The following is a 23,878-nucleotide window of genomic DNA, read 5'->3' as shown; positions in this document are numbered from 1 at the left end:
GGTCAGGGAATCAGCCTCAAAATCCTTCATCAGTGATTTAAAAACACCAATCGGGACAAGTTCTTCCACTTTAAAAGTATTTTGTAAGGTGTTCCAAGACGATGGCGCAGAGTACATAAAAGCCCTTTTACCAAATTCAGTTTGGACATTTGGAACAGTTAGCAGGATAAAGTCCAGCGAACGAAGAGAGTACCCACCACATTTCTGAACAATATAAATGCCCAAATAAAAAGGTAGTAAACCCAAAATGGCTTTGTAAACAAAAGTATACCAGTGACTGAGCCTACGAGTGACTAGAGAAGGCCAGCCAACCCTGGTATACAAAGTGCAGTGGTGCGTAAGGGTTTGTAGTTTAAAATAAATCTCAAAGTGCCGTGGTAAAGAGTGTCAATTGATCTCAAACACTGAGCGGAAGCATTCATATATAAAATATCCCCATAGTCTAGTAAAGGCATAAATGTAGCTGATACGAGCCCCCTTCTGGCTTCAAAAGAAAAAACAGGCCTTATTCCTAAAATAAAATCCCAATTTCAGCTTCAATTTTTTTGTAAGTTGTTGAATATGCAATTTAAAAGAGAGGCCATTATCAATTAAAATTCCAAGATATTTATGAGGTTACAACCTCAATCTCCTTGCCCTGACAGGTAGTAATAGGTGAAAGGTTCAGAGGTCTATTTCTTTCATTAGAAAACACCATTAGTTTAGTTGTCAGTATTGAGGATAAGCTTCAATTGACACAAGGTATGTTGAACAGTATAAAAAGCAGTTTGCATGTTCTGGAAAGCTTTTGTAAGAGACGAGGCACAACAGTAAATAACAGTATCATCAGCATAAAAATGAAGTTGAGCATTTTGGACATTTTTGTCTAAATCATTTATATAAATAGTGAATAAGAGAGGACCAAGTACAGAGCCTTGGGGCACACCATTCAAGACAGACAATTTAACAGACTTAAGCCCATCAAATTGAGTGCACTGAGTTCTATCAGACAGATAGTTAGCAAACCATGCAACTGCATGCTCCGAAAGACCTACACTCGACAATCTCTGCCTTAGTATAGCATGATCAACTGTATCAAAAGCCCTAGAGAGATCAATAAAAAGTGAGACAGTGCTGTTTTTTTGTCAATGGCTTCAGTGATATCATTTAAAACCTGTAAGTGTAACATGTAAGTGGTTCAGCTATGAAATCAGCTGCCAGATTTAAAAAGCAGGGATCCAAAAGATCAGGACCTGCAGGCTTTCTTTGATCTAAGGATTTCAGGGCTTTATGTGCCACCTGCACTGAGAATGGCAAAAAGCTAAAAGTTTGACCAGCTCTCACTGGTTCATCCGCACAGGGTTGTACAGGGACATAGGACACTGAATCAAACAGCCTACAAGATGATACAAAGTGCTCAGTGAAACAATTCAGCATTTCAGTTGTGTCATATATAGCAACAGAGTCCTTCAAAACACATGACGGTAATTCATTAACATTACTGTTACCAGACATAGACTTAATAGCCTTCCAAAACTTTAGGGTCATTCAGGTTATCAGCGGTAACAGACATAAAATATTCAGACTTGGCCTTCCTGAGAAGAACACTAGTTTCGTAACTGCCTAAAAATAAGCCAATCAGCATCAGAACGTGATTTCCTTGCTTTAGCCCAGGCTAGATTACGGTCGTGAATAATACAAGACAGCTCAGAAGAAAACCATGGATTATCCCGCCCTTTAACCCTGAACCTGCGGAATGGGGCATGTTTGTTTACTATTTTGGAAAAACCATCATGAAAGACTTTCCAGGCAGTTTCCACATCAGGGATAAGCTCAATCTTGCTCCAGTCAAAATAAAACAAATCATGAAAGAACGCCTGCTCATTAAAACACTTCAAATTTCTCGTACGAATAAAACGTGGGTTTGTCTTTGGAACCTTAGTATTTCTAACAGCAACAACAGCACAATGGTCACTTACATTATTACAAAAAACACCAACCGCAGAATATTTATGTGGAACATTTGTCAATATCAACTCAATCAGGGTATATTTATCTGGGCATTTAAGATTTGGGCAAGTGGGTCAGTTAATCAACTGGGTAAGATTCATAGAATTACAATGATGACTTTGTGAGCTGTTCACACTGGGGCTCACTGAGGCAATCACAAAGCACAATTCAAATCTGAAAAATAGCTCAACTGGAAAACAGGAGGCCTTCACTTGCTTTCAAGAGATAAGTAGAAATTGGGCATAACTTTATTACCTTCTGTGAAGCCACATTCTGAACGTGTGATATTTTCAGTACATGTGATGCAATCTTCCGGTCAGATGACAAGGGGCAGTACCAGCTCTCGTTCATCGGAGCAAGCGTGTTAACTGGTACATTCATGATCAACACGTTCAACACAGAGCCACACAGGACTCAAGTGACATGGAGTAAGGTCCAAGTAAGCAAGTCAAATTCTAAAAATGTACCTTTCCCGGGAAAAAACTTCATTAATATTGTACTGTAGTAGCAGTTGTGAAGAACACAGACCATCCCTGTGGATTCAAATCCACCCTAATGAAGTCATTACCCATAGGACACAGAGGACCCATGGGACCACTAGATGACTGGGTCCTTCACTGGCGTGAGCAACACACCAGCCTCTGATTGGCTGTAATTGGGCTGACCTTTGACAGTACCATGGTAACCAGCTCCAGAAAGAATCCCTGGGGAGTGGCAGAATAAACCTTGTGCAGGTCTGTTCACCCACGACTTTAACACCAGCTTGCAGACGACACGGAAGTGGTAGGCCTCATCACCGACGACAATGACACAGCCTATAGGGAGGAGGTCAGTGTGGTGCCAGGACAACAACCTCCCCCTCAACGTCAGCAAGATTTTTAAAAAGGTGCTGATCGTGGACTACCGGATTAGGAGGGCAGAGCACGCACCCATTCACATTGGAGGAAAGCCCTAAAAATGTGGTTTTCTTGGGTATGACCCTACAAACTTGGCACACCTGAATTTCTTCTCTGCAGATGCTCTCAAGCTCTGTCAGGTTGGATGGGGATCGCCGCTGCACCGCTATTTTCAGGTCTCTCCAGAGATGTTCGATCAGGTTCAAGAATTTGGGAGGCGCATGGCGTGAGTGGCTCTGGCTGGGCCACTCAAGGACATTGAGACTTGTCCCGAAACCACTCCTGCACTGACATGCACTGTCAACTGTGGGACCTTATATAGACAGGTGTGTACCTTTCCAAATCATGTCCAATCAATCGAATTGACCACAGGTGGACTCCAATTAAGTTGTAGAAACATCTCAAGGATGATCAATGGAAACAGGATGCACCTGAGCTCAATTTCAACTCAAATGGCAAAGGGTCTGAATAATTATGTAAATATATATATATATATATAACCCGTGTCTCTTTTTCCATTATGGGGTAGTGTGTGTATATTGATGAGCATTTTTTTCATCCATTTTAGAATAAGGCTGTAATGTAACAAAATGTGGAAAAAGTCGAGGATGAATACTTTCCGAATGCATTGTGTGTGTATGCACACACACACACACACCAGCGCACACTTGCGCCCATCTCAGTGAACTAATCCATTGAGGAGGACTAAAAGCCAATTCATGCTTGATCCGAAAAAGGTGGTCGGAGGCTCCATGTGGAGGGTGTGACAATTGTGGGGCCTACAGAGGCCAAATTGAACTCAGTACTAGAGGTCGACCGATTAAATCGGAATGGCCGATTAATTAGGGCCGATTTCAAGTTTCCATAACAATCGGAAATCGGTATTTTTGGACACCGATTTTGCCAATGTTTTTTTTTTTTTTTACACCTTTATTTAATCTTTATTTAACTAGGCAAGTCAGTTAAGAACACATTCTTATTTTCAATGACGGCCTAGGAACGGTGGGTTAACTGCCTTGTTCAGTGGCAGAACAACAGATTTTCACCTTGTCAGCTCGGGGGATCCAATCTTGCAACCTTACAGTTAACTAGTCCAACGCAATAACGACCTGCCTCTCTCTCGTTGCACTCCACAAGGAGACTGCGTGTTACGCAAATGCAGTAAACGAAGGTAAGTTGCTAGCTAGCATTAAACTTATAAAAAAACACTCAATCATAATCACTAGTTAACTACACATGGTTGATGATATTATCTAGCGTGTCCTGCGTTGCATATAATATGACTGAGCATACAAGTATCTAAGTATCTGACTGAGCGGAGGTAGGCAGAAGCGGGCGCGTAAAAATTCAAACAAACAGCACTTTCGTGTGTTTTGCCAGCAGCTCTTCGTTGTGCGTCAAGCATTGCGCTGTTAATGACTTCAAGCCTATCAACTCCCGAGAGGAGGCTGGTGTAACCGTAGTGAAATGGCTAGCTAGTTAGCGCGCGTTAATAGCGTTTGAAACTTCACTCGCTCTGAGCCTTCTAGTAGTTGTTCCCCTTGCTCTGCATGGGTAACGCTGCTTCTAGGGTGGCTGTTGTCGATGTGTTCCCGGTTCGAGCCCAGGGAGGAGCGAGGAGAGGGACGGAAGCTATACTGTTGTTACACTGGCAATACTAAAGTGCCTATAAGAACAAAGGTTAATGAAATACAAATGGTATAGAGGGAAATAGTCCTATAATTCCGATAATAGCTACAGCCTAAAACTTCTTACCTGGGAATATTGAAGACTCACGTTAAAAGGAACCACCAGCTTTCATATGTTCTCATGTTCTGAGCAAGGAACTGAAACGTTAGCTTTCTTACATAGCACATATTGCACTTTTACTTTCTTCTCCAACACTTTGTTTTTGCATTATTTAAACGAAATTGAACATGTTTCATTATTTACTTGAGGCTAAATTTATTTTATTGATGTATTATATTAGGTTAAAATAAGTGTTAATTCAGTATTGTTGTAATTGTCATTATTACAAATAAATCAAAACATACATTTTTTATTTATTTTAAAATCGGTCAATTAAATCGGTATCGGCTTTTTTGGTCCTCCAATAATCGGTATCGGTATCGAAAAATCATAAATCGGTCTACCTCTACTCAGTACCGCATCGCCACGCGCCTCCCAAATTCTGTAGCAACATGGAGGGCTCCATTGACATGATTGGTTGACGGTAGGTGGGGCAGTATATCATGTATAAACACAAACTCACTCCATTGACAACAGCTTTTCACTGCGCCGCCCTAAATTCTGCTGAGGCCATATTACCATAAATGCAGCATGGCCAATGCAGACATCGGCTTGACCATGTGCCCAGGTGCACAAAACACTTCTGTCCAGAATTCGCTCTCTCCACCAATTTGTTTCATAACTTTGTGTGAATTGTTTGCGTTTGATTGTTAGTGTAAATCAATTCCTTCATTACATTCTGTACATCACCAGAAGTGCATGTACCATTCATTCCTATAACTTGTAATATACAACGTTTGTTACTTTGGTTATGGTTAGGTAGCCTAGCGGTTAGAGCGTTGGACTCGTAACTGAAAGGTTGCAAGGTCGAATCCCCAAACTGACAAGGTAGAAATCTGTCGTTCTGCCCTTGAACAGGCAGTTAACCTACTGTTCCTAGGCAGTCATTGAAAATAAGAATTTGTTAACTGACTTGCCTAGTTAAATAAAGGCATTCAATATGATTTTTCCAGTCTTTTGAGAAGTTTACAGTCTACACTTGTGAGAAATACATTTGGTTTTATTTCATTCCATCAACTGAGTCTTTGTTTGGAGCACTCCTGTTCATGTTCAGTAACAACGTGCATGCATAGAAGTAGGCCTTTAGGCTACCTGGCCTGAACACAAATAAAGGTATAGAAATGTGCCCATTTGGGGATCTGATAGTATTTCTGATTGGCTTAAAGCACCACCACTAATGACCGACCTGTGGATCTTCAAAGTAATGTTTCCTTCACCTCAAAACAGCAAGCAAACAAAGTCTGTTTTAACATCCATTGAGAATGACAATAGTACCTCAAATGTACTTAAAATCTTTCCAGCTCTCTCCCTTTCGATAACCACTCAGTGTGAAATGGAAAAATGTCATGCTCTGATCCAGTGGAAACATCATAAAATCGGCCTACCTGATTACTCATTTTGGGTGCTGGTGCTGTTTATATTTTAGGTACAGGAGCACCACAATACTTTTTAACTAATATTCTACAAGAGGAACAGGAGCTCAAGCAGTAGAAAACTGGGAGGTGACGGTACTCAGCACCGGTGAGCTCCTGCCCAAGTCCTGCTGCTTATCTCTTGAGCAAATAGCCTACATCTGTGTCTGTCCTGAGCTCACTGGTTAGGAAACTGAGGGCCCAGAATATTTTATACAATGCTGCAAGTTTGCTAGCACAAGTCTCTGAGCCAGACCCAAGTTAATAGTTGATACGTTTCAAGTTTGTTGCAGACAAGCCATGTGTAGCCAACGTGATTTATTGGATTTTTATTTATAATTATTTTTTGTTTAAAATCAGGATATTTTCTACCTGCAGGCTACAATGTTTTTAGTTGTTGGCTTTATGTAGGCTGTTTTTACATAGTTGGCAATAGAAGTTACTTTAGGTTTTTGTATCATTTAGCTGTGGATAGAATTTTGATTAAAAACGTGACAATGATTGAGATAAAGATATTATTATAAATGAAATGCAACCATCATGAACATGTGCATACAAAAACCATACTTGGCACGCAGATCGGTTTAAGTGGTAAGAAATTGGCATTCCACATGAAAAACATTGCCGACTCCTCGTGTAGCCCATTACCGGCAACTTCGGGAGAGTAATGGCAGAATCTGCGAAAGCCAGCAGGAGAATAGTTAAAATGTTTTATGTTTATCCAGATCTCTGGCGCCCTCGAGGCATTTGTCTTATTTCATCATACTGTAGGCTTAAAGAGTCAGACAAGCTGATTTGTTTTTTTAAAACACATAGGGTGTGTATGGAAAAATACAAGTTAAAAACGTTCAACCAAACAGATTGGTCGAAAGTAGATTACTTTCAGTCGACTAAGATTCATTTTTTGGAGGTCGGGGACAGCCTTACAACTCTTCACATAAACTGCTGCTATTATCAATCCTGATTGCCAAGTCACTTTTACCCCTACCCACATGTACATATTAGCATAATTACCTCTACCTCGTACACTTGCACATTGACTCGGTACCAGTACTACCAAACAGGTTCCACATACTGTAGTAACAGACCATTTCGTTTTTTATTCTTAGCAAATTTGCCTTCCTTTTTAACTTCGCATTGTTGATAAAGGGCTCGTAAGTAAGCATTTCACAGTCAAGTCTACACCTGCTGTATTTGGCAAATGTGACAAATAAAATTGTATTTGAGGTCTGTCTGGGGTTCTAACTGCAAGAGGTTGTAGTAGAGAGAGGTGTGGGAGAGACATTGTAATACAGTGTTGTCATACCAACACTGCACCATGTGTTCTCCTTCTGAAACTGCCAGGTGTGAAGGATCATAACTCAATCAAAAAGCAGAAACAAACCAAACAGGTGCCACATAAACGGAATGAGACTGCAAAACGATGACATGGCAACTGAAAGAAAAACGTGTCATACAGAATGTGTTTGAGGAGAAAATCAGTTTGCGTGCAGCCTCAACCCTCCAGAGGCTCCAACTTGTGAACACACTGCTAGCTTATGTGTGAGTGACAGCAGCAGCACTGTGTTTGTGAACAAGCCAACCTCATCAGGCGTTTGAAGGGTGGCTAGCGGGACGGTGTGAAAGTGGCAGGTTAGTGCTAACTTGGACCAGTTCCTCCTCTGGAGGCGTTTTACCCTACTGGGCACTGTGGGCTGCCATTCAGCCAGTCACCGAGAGGATTTCATATGGAACACAGCCATCAATCTACCACCATCCCTTTGGCTAACAGAACAGGCCCTGTTGGGCGGCATTGGAACTGGCTGGACACCACTGGTTTTTGTCTCATGGTTGACTGGCCACATTGTGTTGTTACTCAACATCCATGCTTCGCGGTGGGAAATACACATGCAGAGATCATCCGTTCACCAACTCTGCGTCTCACAAAAGGAACCCAAAAGGACAGATCTCCACCAGTCTAATGTCCATTGCTCGTGTTTCTTAGCCCAAGCAAGTCTCTTCTTATTGGTGTCCTTTAGTAGAGGTTTCTTAGCAGCAATTCGACCATGAAGTCCTGATTCACACAGTCTCCTCTGAACAGTTGATGTTGAGATGTGTCTTAACCCAATTCATTTGGACTGCAATTTAATTTGAGGCTGGAAACTCTATTGAACTCATCCTCTGCAACAGAGGTAACTCCGGGTCTTCCTTTCCTCTGGCAGTCCTCATGAGAGCCAGTTTCATCATAGTGCTTGATGGTTTTTGCAACTGCCCTTGAAGAAACATTCAAAGTTCTTGACATTTTCCAGATTGACTGACCTACAGGTCTTAAATTAATGATGGACTGGACACTTCCGCACAGAGGGGAGGGGGGACTGATGTGGGGGTTTTGTGACACCTCACGCCCGGACGTAAATTGTATGCAGCAAAGGACTCTTTTCACCAGTTAGTATTGGTGATTGGAATGTGACTTTGTAACAGAAGACTCTTTTTCTACAACCAAAAATTCTTAAGTCCACAATTTGTTATTTAACTAGGCAAGTCAGTTAAGAACAAATTCTTATTTACAATGACGGCCAACACCGCCCAAACCCGGACAATGCTGGGCTAATTGCACGCCGCCCAATGGGACTCCCAATCCTGGCCGGACACTGGAACAATATTCCTGACATCTGAATGTGGGGAATGATGAGAGATGGTCTATGGAAAACTAATATCTATTTTGTGATGTCATGAAACATTTATTTCAACATTATAACAAAAATATTGTTCCATGAACACTATACACACTGCATGTCAGGTTTTCATCCTCAAAGACAATGAGTGTTTTTGTTAAGATAGGAATGTGATTAGTTTTCTAACGAGATCATAGTTTTGATACTTTGCCTTAGTAAGTAGCCACACCGAGGGAGCTCAGAGAGTGTGTCAGCATGACAGAACGCCCCCTTTTTACCAGAATATAAAGGATGAGTTGAGAATTAACATATCAGACCAGAAGGACTCTAGCTGCAGCATCGGTCTCCATTGGTTACAACCCTGAAAATCAACACGAGGTGAAGACGACAAAGTAGCCTCTCTAACAATCAATGTTACAGCTGAGTAGCTGTTATAAGTACTGTATCTAAGAAAGTGATTTTAAGTAGGACCATCCTGTTATTCTCTTCAACCCGATGTCTACTACACTGCTCGTATCACCCCACTGGGGATCATCGACACGGCTGATTAGCTGTCTTCAGAGGACCACTCTTCCAGAACGAGTGAAAGTAAACACCATCCTGTTAGTTCTGCTTCAGACTACAGGACAAGGTATTGAAGCCACAGACAACTAAGGAGGACATTGTGACCTCTTGTAGATAAATCAGAGCCTTACACTTAAGAGCTGGGGAGAAGGCATAACAGAACCCTTTACACAAAGGCCTGGGTCCAACAGAGATAAACAACAAAGGAAGACATTCAAAACACAAATACATTCATTATCTCTTACTCCAAACAGGCGGCGGTTCAGGGGTAAAGTATTATGATTACTTTGAGCATAGCTTCAAGTGTTTAAGTGTTCCGTTTCTCCATTTCCCCCCCTCCACTTCACCCCCTTTTGATAAACAAGCAGTCATGCTGTTAGTCCACTAGGAACCTGTTTTGATCGTATTAAGTTTCTAATCAATAACCTATACAGTGTATGTATGTATGTATGTATGTATGTATGTATGTATGTATGTATGTATGTATGTATGTATGTATGTATCCTGTGTTATCATTTAGTTAGTAAATAATTAAATCAATGTGTGTGGTACGGAATGATCAGTAAAGCTTGGGTTTGAGCAGATGCAATGAGTATGCTAATTATGAAACCAATATGAGGTAATGATTAATACTTATCAATATATCTCTAGAGTTTAATTTGGGAGATGGTAACTCGTTAAACAACTTCCGTGGTGCCGCAAATCCTAATGAGTTGTTATATAATTTAATTGAGTAAAAACGAAACCTAGTTAGTTGATTTGATACATAACATTCATTAGATTAATGTCACGTCATGTGTTATTTCATAGTTGAGGTCTTCACTATTATTCTACAATGTAGAAAACAATTTTTAAAAAAGAAAGAAAACCCCTGGAATGAGTAGGTGTCCAAACTTGTGGCTGGTAGTGTATATGCCGTTTGAAATTATGATTTTGCTTCAGCCCCCAGTAGGCAGGGGCTAAATACGCTCAGTGCACATAGAGCAGATATGTGAAGGAACTGATATTAATATTTGATGAAGATTCTCCTTTGCTTAACTTGATGTTTATGGCTTGCTTAATGTTCCGGCAGCCAGACTAAGTAGTGTACATGTCTACTGCTCGTTGGGGAGCTAGGCAGGAGAACGATACAATGAGCATAGAAACAGCAGCATCTGACAACTACTTCTAGTAACATCAACATCCGCGTCAGGAAAAACAATAATATAATATATATATATATATATATATATATATATATGTCATACCAGAGGAATAATGGAACACTTTAGATATTAATGGACCAAACTCTTCACCTATTTCATAGAATAAGGCTTCATTTGAAACCGTTCCTGTCCAACCCTTCAAGCTGTGTTTAAGATGCCACAAGCCTGGAGACTCTGCTTGAAAAATATGCAACAGTTTATTTGATGAGGAAGACACGACTGCAGGGCACATTCTGTACTGAGAGAAAAACCCCAAAAAGATTATCCAACGTAGAGAGAGGAGGAATCTAGTACTATATTAGACTATACAGTACAGAAGGTAGGCAGGATACAGTACGTACCGGTAGATGTCCATTTTGGAAGACAAGCAGCATGATCTTTCATTATGGATGAAGCTGGAAGCCTTGCGGTGTGTGGAGGTATGGAGCTGCATGGCTCTCCCCCAGCACCCCACCCCCCTCCTCCTCGACGCTCCCCTTGACTCAGCTCAGCGCCCAATGCTCGCCGTTACTGCTGCCAGAGTCAGGGCGGTGCAGTCCGTCCCACCGTCCACCTTCCTCTCTACCACCCTCTCGGATTCATGTTGCCCCCTTCTTAAAAAGTCAGTGAATCTTGATGAAGTGCTGGATGGGTGCTGCAAGTCAGCGATTCTGCTGCTCCATGCTAGCCTAGCACTGATGTGAACGGCTGCTGATGCGGAATCCGGCTTCTCACAGTGGTGGAGGGGTAACCTAGCAACAGGCTCTCACCCCACCCCTCACCTTGCAGGCAGACAGTTGTTAAATGAAGATCACGTTTGGAGAAGATGAAATCACTGCGTGCGCGCACGCACGCACGCACGCACACACACACACGAACACAGGTGTTTATAGCTGGCCTCAGTTCAGCAGAGCTTTCTTCTCCTCTCCCTCTTATTCGCTCTCTATCCCCCACCCCCCCTCATCTGTCTCCCTCCAAAATAGACTTATCATAATAACCAGGCAGAATTAGCGGTGTTTGAGCTTATTAACAAGGCTTAACCAGGCATTGCCATGAAGTTATGACACACACGTTGACAGGAGGAAGTCTCCCTTTCTGCAGGTGATGATTATAAAACTACAAAACCAAAAAGAGGACCCATTGTCTGAAAATGAATGGATATGACCAGAATCAGCAGCGCTTATATAACAGTTTTCATGTACAGTATGGAAAGAGCACTGAGGGTATGGCATTGCTCCTGATGACAGGTTCGTCAACACACACCCTTGAGCGAACACTCTCCCACACACAACCATCAGCCAACAACATTCATCTGGACACACCCCTCCTGTACTGGCTACTCCATGCTTGTTATCAGCAGTCACTCAGCACAGTGAGAGAGGATTAACCATGTGATAGCCCCAACAACCCTGGCTGATAAAACCATAGAAACCAACCACTCTCAGAGTCACTATCATCTTGAGGTCAAAGCTGTCCATAACCACATATTTAGGGTCAGATTACCAGACCCATAATCCTAATCTTTGACTAACCTTTAGAGAGGTTACCGACTCCACCTCTAATGATACTACTTTCCCCTTCCATAAAGCCCCAGAAGGGCTGACAGAACAGATGCATTCTGGTCCTGGTGTGTGGCAAGGGTGGGCGGTAGAGAGAGGGGTGATTCCAGACCTCAGTGCGTGTGAAGCGGCGGTTGGTTCGCCATGGGAATGGGAGTGAGTAACAGGTCAACTACAAGGACACCGTCAGTAACAGACAGAGCAGGGCTGCCCCTGCAGATGCATGGTCATAATCAGGACCCCACCTCACTCATGAACCCATAAACATGTGTATTAATTATATACAGTGCCTTGCGAAAGTATTCGGCCCCCTTGAACTTTGCGACCTTTTGCCACATTTCAGGCTTCAAACATAAAGATATAAAACTGTATTTTTTTGTGAAGAATCAACAACAAGTGGGACACAATCATGAAGTGGAACGACATTTATTGGATATTTCAAACTTCTTTAACAAATCAAAAACTGAAAAATTGGGTGTGCAAAATTATTCAGCCCCTGTACTTTCAGTGCAGCAAACTCTCTCCAGAAGTTCAGTGAGGATCTCTGAATGATCCAATGTTGACCTAAATGACTAATGATGATAAATACAATCCACCTGTGTTTAATCAAGTCTCCGTAGAAATGCACCTGCACTGTGATAGTCTCAGAGGTCCGTTAAAAGCCCAGAGAGCATCATGAAGAACAAGGAACACACCAGGCAGGTCCGAGATACTGTTGTGAAGAAGTTTAAAGCCAGATTTGGATACAAAAAGATTTCCCAAGCTTTAAACATCCCAAGGAGCACTGTGCAAGCGATAATATTGAAATGGAAGGAGTATCAGACCACTGCAAATCTACCAAGACCTGGCCATCCCTCTAAACTTTCAGCTCATACAAGGAGAAGACTGATCAGAGATGCAGCCAAGAGGCCCATGATCACTCTGGATGAACTGCAGAGATCTACAGCTGAGGTGGGAGACTCTGTCCATAGGACAATAATCAGTCGTATATTGCACAAATCTGGCCTTTATGGAAGAGTGGCAAGAAGAAAGCCATTTCTTAAAGATATCCATAAAAAGTGTCATTTAAAGTTTGCCACAAGCCACCTGGGAGACACACCAAACATGTGGAAGAAGGTGCTCTGGTCAGATGAAACCAAAATTGAACTTTTTGGCAACAATGCAAAACGTTATGTTTGGCGTAAAAGCAACACAGCTGAACACACCATCTCCTCTGTCAAACATGGTGGTGGCAGCATCATGGTTTGGGCCTGCTTTTCTTCAGCAGGGACAGGGAAGATGGTTAAAATTGATGGGAAGATGGATGGAGCCAAATACAGGACCATTCTGGAAGAAAACCTGATGGAGTCTGCAAAAGACCTGAGACTGGGACGGAGATTTGTCTTCCAACAAGACAATGATCCAAAACATAAAGCAAAATATACAATGGAATGGTTCAAAAATAAACATATCCAGGTGTTAGAATGGCCAAGTCAAAGTCCAGACCTGAATCCAATCGAGAATCTGTGGAAAGAACTGAAAACTGCTGTTCACAAATGCTCTCCATCCAACCTCACTGAGCTCGAGCTGTTTTGCAAGGAGGAATGGGAAAAAATGTCAGTCTCTCGATGTGCAAAACTGATAGAGACATACCCCAAGCGACTTACAGCTGTAATCGCAGCAAAAGGTGGCGCTACAAAGTATTAACTTAAGGGGGCTGAATAATTTTGCACGCCCAATTTTTCAGTTTTTGATTTGTTAAAAAAGTTTGAAATATCCAATAAATGTCATTCCACTTCATGATTGTGTCCCACTTGTTGTTGATTCTTCAAAAAATACAGTTTTATATCTTTATGTTTGAAGCCTGAAATGTGGCAAAAGGTCGCAAAGTTCAAGGGGGCCGAATACTTTCGCAAGGCACTGTAGTTGATGACTAGGGAACCCCTGATTGGCCAGAAACATTTCAATACATCTTCAACCAGACTAATCTCACTATGGCTGACTAAATCACTGAGCAGCACAGAGACCGTTTACATGCTCAAGAAGAAATGACATAATTTAGAATATGACAACTCCTCTGTTTACCTGTTGATGTATCCTCATCGGGATAGTAGAATTGAAATATGCACAACACAATAAAAAGCATAAAACCTCAGTTTAGAAAAATATATCTGCCCTGGGAATTAATTGTATTGTTGGATAAAAGCACTTACATGAGAGCTATTCGTCCCACGTTCAGTAACCCACAAGTCAAGAGCTGTCACTGCTCTCACATTAAGAGCTGTAGGATTCAATTAGGAGCACTCGCAGAGGAAAACACACACTGCTGGTGGGGTATTCTTTACAATACACGTAATGAGAACACATTGGAGACACTAACTGGCACATTATGGCAAAAAAATAGGACCAAAATCCACATTAGAGCACAGATGCATATGTTTCGTACCACAACCACTGCCATTGACAGCAGGAAAAGGTATCCAGCTGTGTAATGCCAAGCCCCTCAAGCTAGTAAAGCCAGGCCGACCACGAGGAGATTCTGCTCTCCACCACTCCATTTCCCCTCCCTCTGCCCATTTTGCATTAAATGTTACCACAGGTGGGGCATGGTTGGCAGGTGACTCAGAGCCATCTCCGTTGAGAGTGAGCGAGCGTGCCAGAGTGTGTTTGTGCGCTCCCTCGCCCCCACCCCAGACAGAGCCCACTCTTGCCCGCCCCCCAGACAGAGAGCGCGCCCGCAAGCCCTGCCCAATCAAGGATCTCTGTACTTTGCTCAGTTCATCTCCCTCGATCCTGACTAGTCTCCCAGTCCCTGCCGCTAAAAAACATCTCCACAGCATGCTGCTGCCACCACTACGCTTCGCCGTAGGCATGATGCCAAGTTTCCTCATCAGACCAGAGAATCTCCCATCTCCACAGAGGAACTCTGGAGATCTGTCAGAGTGACCATCGGGTTCTTGGTCACCTCCCTGACTAAGGCCCTTCTCCCCTGATTGCTCAGTTTGGCCGGGTGGCCAGCTCTAGGAAGAGTCTTGGTGGTTCCAAATTTCTTCCATTTAAGAATGATGGAGGCCACTGTGTTCTTGGGGACCTTCAATGCTGCAGACATTTTTTGGTACCTTTCCCCAAACCTGTGCCTCGACACAATCCTGTCTCTGAACTCTACGGACAATTCCTTCGACCTCATGGCTTGGTTTTTGCTCTGACTTGCACTGTCAACTGTGGGACCTTATATAGACAGGTGTGTGCCTTTCCAAATCCTGTCCAATCAATTGAATTTACCCAGATGGACTCCAATCAAGTTGTAGAAACATATCAAGGATGATCAATGGAAACAGGATGCACGTGAGCTCAAGTTCGAGTCTCATAGCAAAGGGTCTGAATACAAAACGTAAATAAATGTGCAAACATTTTTAAAAACCTGTTTTCGCTTTGTCATTATGGGGTATTGTGTGTAGCTAGATGAGGAAAAAAATGAATTTAATCAATTTTTAAAAGGATGTAACGTAACAGAATGTAGAAAAAGTCAAGAGGTCTGAATAATTTGCAAATGCCCTGTATAGTATCATCATAATTTCTTATTGCCAGGTCACTGGCAATTCCCAGCCCTAACAAATACCCTGCTTAGATCACCTCTACCCATTCCAACTGCCCCATGACAACATAACATCAGAATGACAGGAAAACACAAGTTTTAAGAAGCCCTTTAACCCTATACCACTGAGAGGACATAAATCAGAACTGATATACAGTATCCTCCCCTTTAATCTAACTGTACAGGGCTCAGTCTATCCTCCCCGTTTTCTGTCCAGCATCTGGGCATGTGTGGATGAAAGCAGAGAAACAAAGAGCAGAATGAGTCAATTACATCATTAAGCAGTACGTCACCACTTTTCTGCCCTTATGGGAGGGTAAAAAGATCACGGCTGAGTCTGGTCAGAGACAGGCAGCCGAGGCAGTTCAGAAGAAAACGTACAACAAAGAGAACAAGTGCGATGAATACATTTGCCCTTCGCTGCTAAACTAAGGACGACACCCAGCTGCCCAAAGGCTCTTCTCTTTCCCAGCGGTTTTATCTGCACAGACAAGCAAAATCAGCCTCTATTCAGATCACACTGGGAAAAACAGTCATGTGCGGCAGCACTTCCGAGCACTGTGGGATCCAGGTCTGAATAACAAAAAGAGTAGGGGGAAAAATAGTGAGAAAAGGGGAGGGAATCAGGTAAGTGTTGGGCATTCTTTTGCCTTTACTTGACTTTGCCAGGCAACGCAACGCACTGCATCATGGCATCAATGACTTCAAAGCGTCAGGGACTATTAATTATATATCACATGAGATGCGCCAGGTGTCCAGGGGTCTTAGGAGATCAGTGGAGCAGACCAAGTCACGACCAGGAGGAAGAAACAATGAGATGGGGAGAAGGAGGGAGGAGAGGGGGATCGTGTTACAGTACAGACAGCTGTTAAACATAACTGGGTTAGCGTCCGTGCGCTGGTGGCGAATGTAACCCTGCTGCAGTGTAACATCAGACTCTGCACCCCCTTGAAGCCCAGGCCTACCCGACAAAGGGGAGACTTTGAAGGGGACTATATTGAGCTCCAGCTCCACTGAAATCAGCGGAGTAAATCACTGATGACGACATCCTGACACCTGCACTGTCACTGCAATACAGGACATCTTAACCTGAGAGGGAAGGAAAGGGACAAAGGGAGACTGAGTAGAAGAGGGACAGGCACATACAGTAAAAAGGAGAGAAGCTAGAAGAAAGGACAACAGAATAAAAAGAGCTCAGAAAGAGAGAGTTGAGGAAAGTCAAAGAGGACTTGAGAGGTTGAATGAGAGCTCAAGATAGAACGTGAGTGATGAAAGTAAGAGGTAGAAGTTTTGCCAAGGCTGGGCTTTAAAAATGAGCCTCCCAAGGAAAGCTGTGTTAGTAACACTGTTCCAAGTACTAAGGCTGTCACAGGCCCAGACAGAGGTAATGGATAGCCAACACATGGAAAAGACCCCCTGCTCCATCAGATGACTTTAACCACACTGCAGACAGTCATGTTAGTCTGGCTAACACCTAACTCTCAAAGTTCTCCTGACTTCAGAGTCCGGAATGACTCTGATGTTGTCGGCGCAATTCATTGACAAAGTGGGCTGTGCTTTTACTGTTTGGTTCTCTATGTCTTTCTCACTCAAACACAGACATGCAGAGCCCCTGAGCACCGCCCTTTTCCATTACAACAGTTGGATTTTCAAATCCAAACAATTTGAGGTCTCAACCCCCAAGTAAAAAAAAGTATATTTGAGAGAACCAATCAAACAAACAGCTTCCTTTCCAGACCAGTGTGGTCACAGCTCTCCCTCTGCCGTGAGGCACGTGGGTCGCGTCAGCCAGGCTACAGTTGTGCTGCAATGGTTTCACATTTCGTGTTCAAATAGAGGTACATAGGGGGTGTGAGGGGGCGTACAGTATGCAAAGACTTTCCTTGGATGGCTACGGTCTGTGTCCAACCAAGTAATAGAGCAGGTCAAATATTTCTGATATCCAGCTCAGTAGAGATATGATCACAACAAGTCACCGTGAGGGCTATAACCTAAGTAAAACTGATCATGGATCAGCGTGAAGGGCAACTCCCACAAACAATGACAGATACTGAACACAAGGATAAATATCAACGTCCCGACAGGACAAAAATCGATAACTCCTTTTCTTACACTGATCAGAGGATGGAGGATACAGATGGGACTTCATACACAGGTTATTCACCAGCAGCTGGCCGGTGACGATGGCCAGCTATATGAAATGACACGTGTAATTGAAACTGCTTTGATGGGAAAAGGAGACAGAGGGTAGCAGTCAGACTTACAAACATAGGGACTCCTAGCCTGGGTACACAGTTTATCATGCCGACTCGGATTTCCAACCTTTGACCAAGAAGAGCAGGAAGTAGTTTAAGTCCTCGAGACCTTGAGACATACCCTGTTCTTTGGATCATTTTACAGGACAACACATACAGCAAAAGGCAACAACAAAATAATACACAAATGTGTTCAACAGCAGGTGTGGTGTGCAAGAAAGACTTCTCATTCCAGCAATAACTTTCCTTTTCTGACAAGGTTGCCCCACGAAACAGACCTGAAAAGCAACATAGTTTACTCATCCATCCTGACAAAGATTAGGCAAGGTGACGGCTACGTGCACAGGTGTGTCACCCAACAAAACCCGCTGAGTGATTCACACCAACATTAGCTCTGCTACCTATGTATGGGAACTGTCAGAATGATGAAGGTGGTTAGGAAACTTCACCCGATATGAAGAGAAGGCTTGTTGTTTTAATGCCATGGCTACCTAACCTCGTCCCCAGGCTAATTTCTAAAGAGCCGGATGGTGGACAAGACTACTACCTAATCCACACATCTCCAGAATAACATACAAAGTTACTTGGATTCCTTGTATGAGCAGAATACAAAAATGGGAGAAGTGCTAACTTTTAGCTCAGTATCTAACTCCTGATTTTGTTGTTGTATTCTCGCCAACCATAGTCTGAACAATGATGTCATTGTTGCTGGGTGCTGTTGTCATGAGCTAGAGATAGGTTACGGTTGACAAAAGCCCCAAACTTCTCCCTAGGGTGGGGCCATGAAGAGAAACAACCAAAGTCACCCAACAACCAAATGTCAACACCTGTCACACCGGCACCATAAAACTATGTTGACATTCACTATATACACACAAAAAGTATGTGGACACCACTTCAAAAATTGGTGGATTTGGCCATTTCAGCCACACCCGTTGCAGACAGGTGCTTAAAATTGAGCGCACAACCATGCAATCTCCATAAACAAACATTGGAAGTATAATGGCCTTACTGAAGAGCTCAGTGACTTTCAATGTGGCACCATCATAGAATGCCACCTTTTCAACAAGTCAGTTTGTCAAATTTCTGCCCTGCTGTTATTGTGACATGGAAACGTCTAGGAGCAACAACGGCTAAGCTGCAAAGTGGTAGGCCACACAAGCTCATGGAATCACAGAGAGCTGAAGCGTGTAGCGCATAAAAATCGTCTGCCCATGGTTGTTACACTAACTACAGAGTTACAAACTGCCTCTGGAAGCAACATCAGCGCAAGAACTGTTCATTGGGAGCTTCACGAAATGGGTTTCCATGTCCGAGCAGACGCACACAAGCCTAAGATCAACATGCAATGCTAAGCGTAGACTGGAGTGGTGTAAAGCTCGCCGCCATTGGACTCAGTGGAAACGTGTTCTCTGGTGTGATAAATCACACTTCACCATCTGGCAGTCCGACAGATGAATCTGGGTTTGGCGGATGATAGGAGAATGCTACCTGCCCCAATGCATAGTGCCAACTGCAAAGTTTGGTGGAGGAGAAATAATGGTCTGGGGATGTTTTTCATGGCTCGGGCTACGCCCCTTAGTTCCAGTGAAGGGAGATCTTAACGCTACAGCATACAATTACATTTTAGTGATGATTGTACTTCAAACTTTGTGCCAAACAGTTTGAGTAAGGCCCTTTCCTGTTTCAGCATGACAATGCCCTCGTGCAAGGTCCATACAGAAATGGTTTGTTGAGATCGGTGTGGAAGAACTTAACTGGCCAGCACAGAGCCCTGACCTCAATCCCCATCGAACACCTTTGGAATGAATTGGAACGCCGACTGCGAGCCAGGCCTAAATCGTCCAACAATGTTCCAACATCTAGTGGACAGCCTTCTCAGAAGAGTGGAGGTCGTTATAGCAGCAAAGGGGAGGAACAACTCCATATTAATGCCCATCATTTTGGAATGAGATGTTTGACGAGCAAGTGTCCACATGACCTAAAATATCTCTAACTCTTGATAAAACAGCTCTACCACCCCAACTCCATCGGTTCCTGCCATAGCATATGGCAACGTGTCCAATGTACTGTAGCTGCATCTGAGAGCAGAAGAGAATCTCTAAAGTGCAGCTGGTTAGGAAAATGACCATCAGGGGAGAAAGAAAAAACAGCTACGGCCATTAAGTCCAATCGAGTGGAGGCTACTGATAAACCGGTTTCGTAGAACAGCATAGTAAACGGAACAAACAAAACACATTTGTCTCAATGTACTGTACTCCAATGTAAAATACTTATATTTCGCGCACACATGGCTGAACATACATATTTACAGTACATATACATTAACACACCCCAGGGTATGACTTAGCTAAAGGGATTTTAATGAACTGGTTCTGTGTGTGCATCAATAAATATAAACCCCCAGCAGCAAGCAGCTGAATGCTCCGGTCACATCACAGGATAAATTATACACTCTAACCAGACATCAACTATATCTGAATTGATTCTTAAAAAAAAATAGGATATTAGTGATAAAAATCTAAATCTGGTTATTATTTTATCATTATTGATGCATCATTTCGTTTTCACAATATCACAGCATTGTCGCCCTAGTCAGCTGTACCTGCAACAAAATTCCAGTATTTTTCCTTCATCATCTTGTCCCTCCGCAGCAGACATATGGTGAGCAATATGTTTAGAATACTGCAATAAAAAACATAATATTGAATCGCAATACATATAGAATCGTTAAAGTTGCAATACATATCGTATCGGCACACAAGTATCATGATAATATCGTATCGTTAGGTCCCTGGCAATTCCCAGCCCTAGAGGACATGGTCTATAAATATGAGCTATTCTGCTTGTAGAAATCAACTCGTTAGACTAGGCTCTATTAATGATGCAGTCCTGGGATGGGGAGTAGAGGCTCATCGGACAGAAGCTAAAGCTGTTCAATCAGCGCAGAGGAGGGCACAAACAGACTAAGCTCTAATCCAAACTGGGAATCGCATAGTCACTGGTCAACTCTAGAGCCTTAAAACACAGAAATAGTGAGGAAGAAAAACATTTACCATTACACTATTACATTACAAACACTATCTGACAATGAAAACAGCCCTCCAAGTCTCCCCAGTACATGTCTCCTCCTCGGCCTTACCCCATCATGTGCCCCATACTAGAGGTCAACCGATTAATTGGAATGGCGCAGATTTAAAAAAATATATATATATATTTTTTTTTATATCTTTATTTAACTAGGCAAGTCAGTTAAGAACACATTCTTATTTTCAATGACGGTCTAGGAACGGTGGGTTAACTGCCTCATTCAGGGGCAGAACGACAGATTTTCACCTTGTCAGCTCGGGGGATTCAATCTTGCAACCTTAGTTAACTAGTCCAACGCAATAACGACCTGCCTCTCTCTCGTTGCACTCCACAAGGAGACTGCCTGTTACGCAAATGCAGTAAGCCAAGGTAAGTTGCTAGCTAGCATTAAATTTATCTTATAAAAAACAATCAATCATATTCACTAGTTAACTACACATGGTTGATGATATTACTAGATATTATCTAGCGTGGCCTGCGTTGCATATAATATGACTGAACATACAAGTATCTAAGTATCTGACTGAGCGGTGGTAGGCAGAAGCAGGCGCGTAAACATTCATTCAAACAGCACTTTCATGCGTTTTGCCAGCAGCTCTTCGTTGTGCGTCAAGCATTGCGCTGTTTATGACTTCAAGCATATCAACTCCCGAGATGAGGCTGGTGTGACCGAAGTGAAATGGCTAGCTAGTTAGCGTGCGCTATTAGCGTTTCAAACTTCACTCGCTCTGAGCCTTCTAGTAGTTGTACCCCTTGCTCTGCATGGGTAACGCTGCTTCGATGGTGGCTGTTGTCGTTGTGTTGCTGGTTCGAGCCCAGGGAGGAGCGAGGAGAGGGACGGAAGCTATACTGTTACACTGGCAATACTAAAAAGTGCCTATAAGAACATCCAATAGTCAAAGGTTAATGAAATACAAATTGTATAGAGGGAAATAGTCCTATAATTCCTATAATAGCTACAACCTAAAACTTCTTACCTGGGAATATTGAAGACTCACATTAAAAGGAACCACCAGCTTTCAAATGTTCTCATGTTCTGAGCAAGGAACTGAAACGTTAGCTTCATAGCACATATTGCACCTTTACTTTCTTCTCCAACACTTTTTATCTTCATTATTTAAACCAAATTGAACATGTTTCATTATTTACTTGAGGCTAAATTTATTTTATTGATGTATTATATTAAGTTAAAATAAGTGTTCATTTAGTATTGTTGTAATTGTCATTATTACAAATAAATAAATAAATAAATAAAATAAATAAATATCGGCTTTTTTGGTCCTCCAATAATCGGTATCGCCGTTGAAAAATCATAATCGGTCAACCTCTACCCCATACCCACCATGCTCCCTTCCCATGCTCCCCCTTTGCCACTACAAGGACTTACGAGCCACGTGTCATGTTGGCGGTGGAGACAACAGGTGTATCCAGCACCAACACCTGAAAACTTTGTCTGTGAGAGGGTCTGCCTTTTTGTCAGTGTCCTGTGAGGTCCGGAAAGAAGTGTCTCAGTAGCTGCCCAACAGCACAGTGAGGAGACCATGTAGACTAGAGGCTCCAACAGGTCTGCTGCCACTAGGACCCCTCCTCCAGAGGGCTAAAATAGGGCCGTCCAGGCAGTCCCCTGAAGAATGTTCCCCTCAGCCCAGGAATAAACATGCTGACTGAAAGGAGTCTTGGAACGGTTTTATTGCGGGGGTTTTCTGAGACTAAGCGCACCCCCCCCCCCCCAACTCAACGTTCTCCTCCCTGGCTCAAAACCCATACATACACCCAGCCCAACACCCCTAGTATGCTAGCTGTACAGCACTCTGCCATGTTGGTCTGGTGAGGAAGAGGGTAAATGTAGATATGACAGAGGGACAAGCTTCTGTATAAATGTCTGTAAAGCTGTATCATGGTAGAATATCAGGTTGGCCATATCACCCATCTCAATCCAAGTCTCTAGCTAAATCAATTGGACCATGTGGGATAAATGATAGGCCCTTGACTTCAGAGATTTGATGATATAATCCTACAGTGGGTGAAGCACTGCCTCATATTGATTTATCAGACTCTATTCGGTGGTGTTTTCAATCAATATCTAGACTTTCCCATCAACTGTGATTTAGTGAGTACGAGAATGATTCCGTCAGTAACAAGGTTTCCATCCAACTATTTAATGCGGTTGAATTATCTGACTCAAGCCAGGTCTGATGGAAACATCCCAAAACAAAGTGGGATCATTGGTGTGTCTGTGAAATAGATTCCGCAACAATTGTGGTGGAAACTCCATGCGCACAAAGAAACCATCATGTCGAAGTAAATGGAGTTACTCGATGATATATCTACCACCACCACCACGTGGAAAAGCATTAAGAGTTTATAGGCCAATGAAATAAGTTATGGTGGTTAAGTGACGGATGGTGATGAGCTTGATGCAAATTTCCAATAAATATCGAGGGTATTATTTGAATGCTGGTGACATGAAGATTGATGCTTGGCTGCCAATGATCTTTTTTTTTAAGTTAAAATATGATTATCGGTATGCCATCATATTACCTACCCTGTCAACTTAAATCAGAGGACTGTTGTCTAGAGAGCATGTGGCAAAAACACATTGGGCAAGTTTGCTATTTATAGCAACAGTTTGTTACAAAACCATTGGTAGAGTAGAAAATGTGATGCACATGGAAACATCCTATACACAGCGATAAATGTATAACGTCTTAATAAAAAGGGAGCTCTCTCCCTCTCTACCGAACACACCTTTTATCCTAATGATTTATTGATCCTGTTTCTATGGTGACGTGGCCCTTTCATTCCAGCATGGGGAAATGGGCCAGTGGATTTACCGGATTAGGGAGACAGAGGAGCGAAGCCTTCGTTTGGCCTCTCACAGACACATTGTGTGTGTGTGTGTGTGTTACCTCC

General features: G+C 42.7%; 1 protein-coding gene across 21 annotated transcripts in view; it reads right to left on the bottom strand.

Annotated features, from left to right (window-relative positions):
• The window catches only part of LOC110529212 (protein enabled homolog), a 150,802-nt gene that overhangs the window by 97,268 nt on the left and 29,656 nt on the right, over positions 1–23,878 (bottom strand). For 5 of the 21 annotated variants that reach the window (XM_090243008.1, XM_090243012.1, XM_090243015.1 and 2 more), the window contains exon 1: positions 22,353–22,539. The exons of 9 other annotated variants lie outside the window; for them this stretch is intronic. In XM_090243008.1, coding sequence (XP_090099134.1) covers positions 22,353–22,366 — 14 coding nt within the window. In that variant the 5' untranslated portion in view covers positions 22,367–22,539. Of the gene's footprint in view, positions 1–22,352; positions 22,565–23,878 lie in introns of those variants that run through there. 7 more of the 21 variants (XM_090243018.1, XM_090243016.1, XM_090243019.1 and 4 more) reach the window with 2 other exon arrangements.

This window comes from Oncorhynchus mykiss, chromosome 8 (genome assembly GCF_057628025.1).
Source record: "Oncorhynchus mykiss isolate SJ-2025 chromosome 8, ASM5762802v1, whole genome shotgun sequence".
Taxonomy (NCBI): domain Eukaryota; kingdom Metazoa; phylum Chordata; class Actinopteri; order Salmoniformes; family Salmonidae; genus Oncorhynchus; species Oncorhynchus mykiss.
Note: the sequence above shows the minus strand (reverse complement) of the source record. Positions and strands in the feature narration are given on the sequence as shown.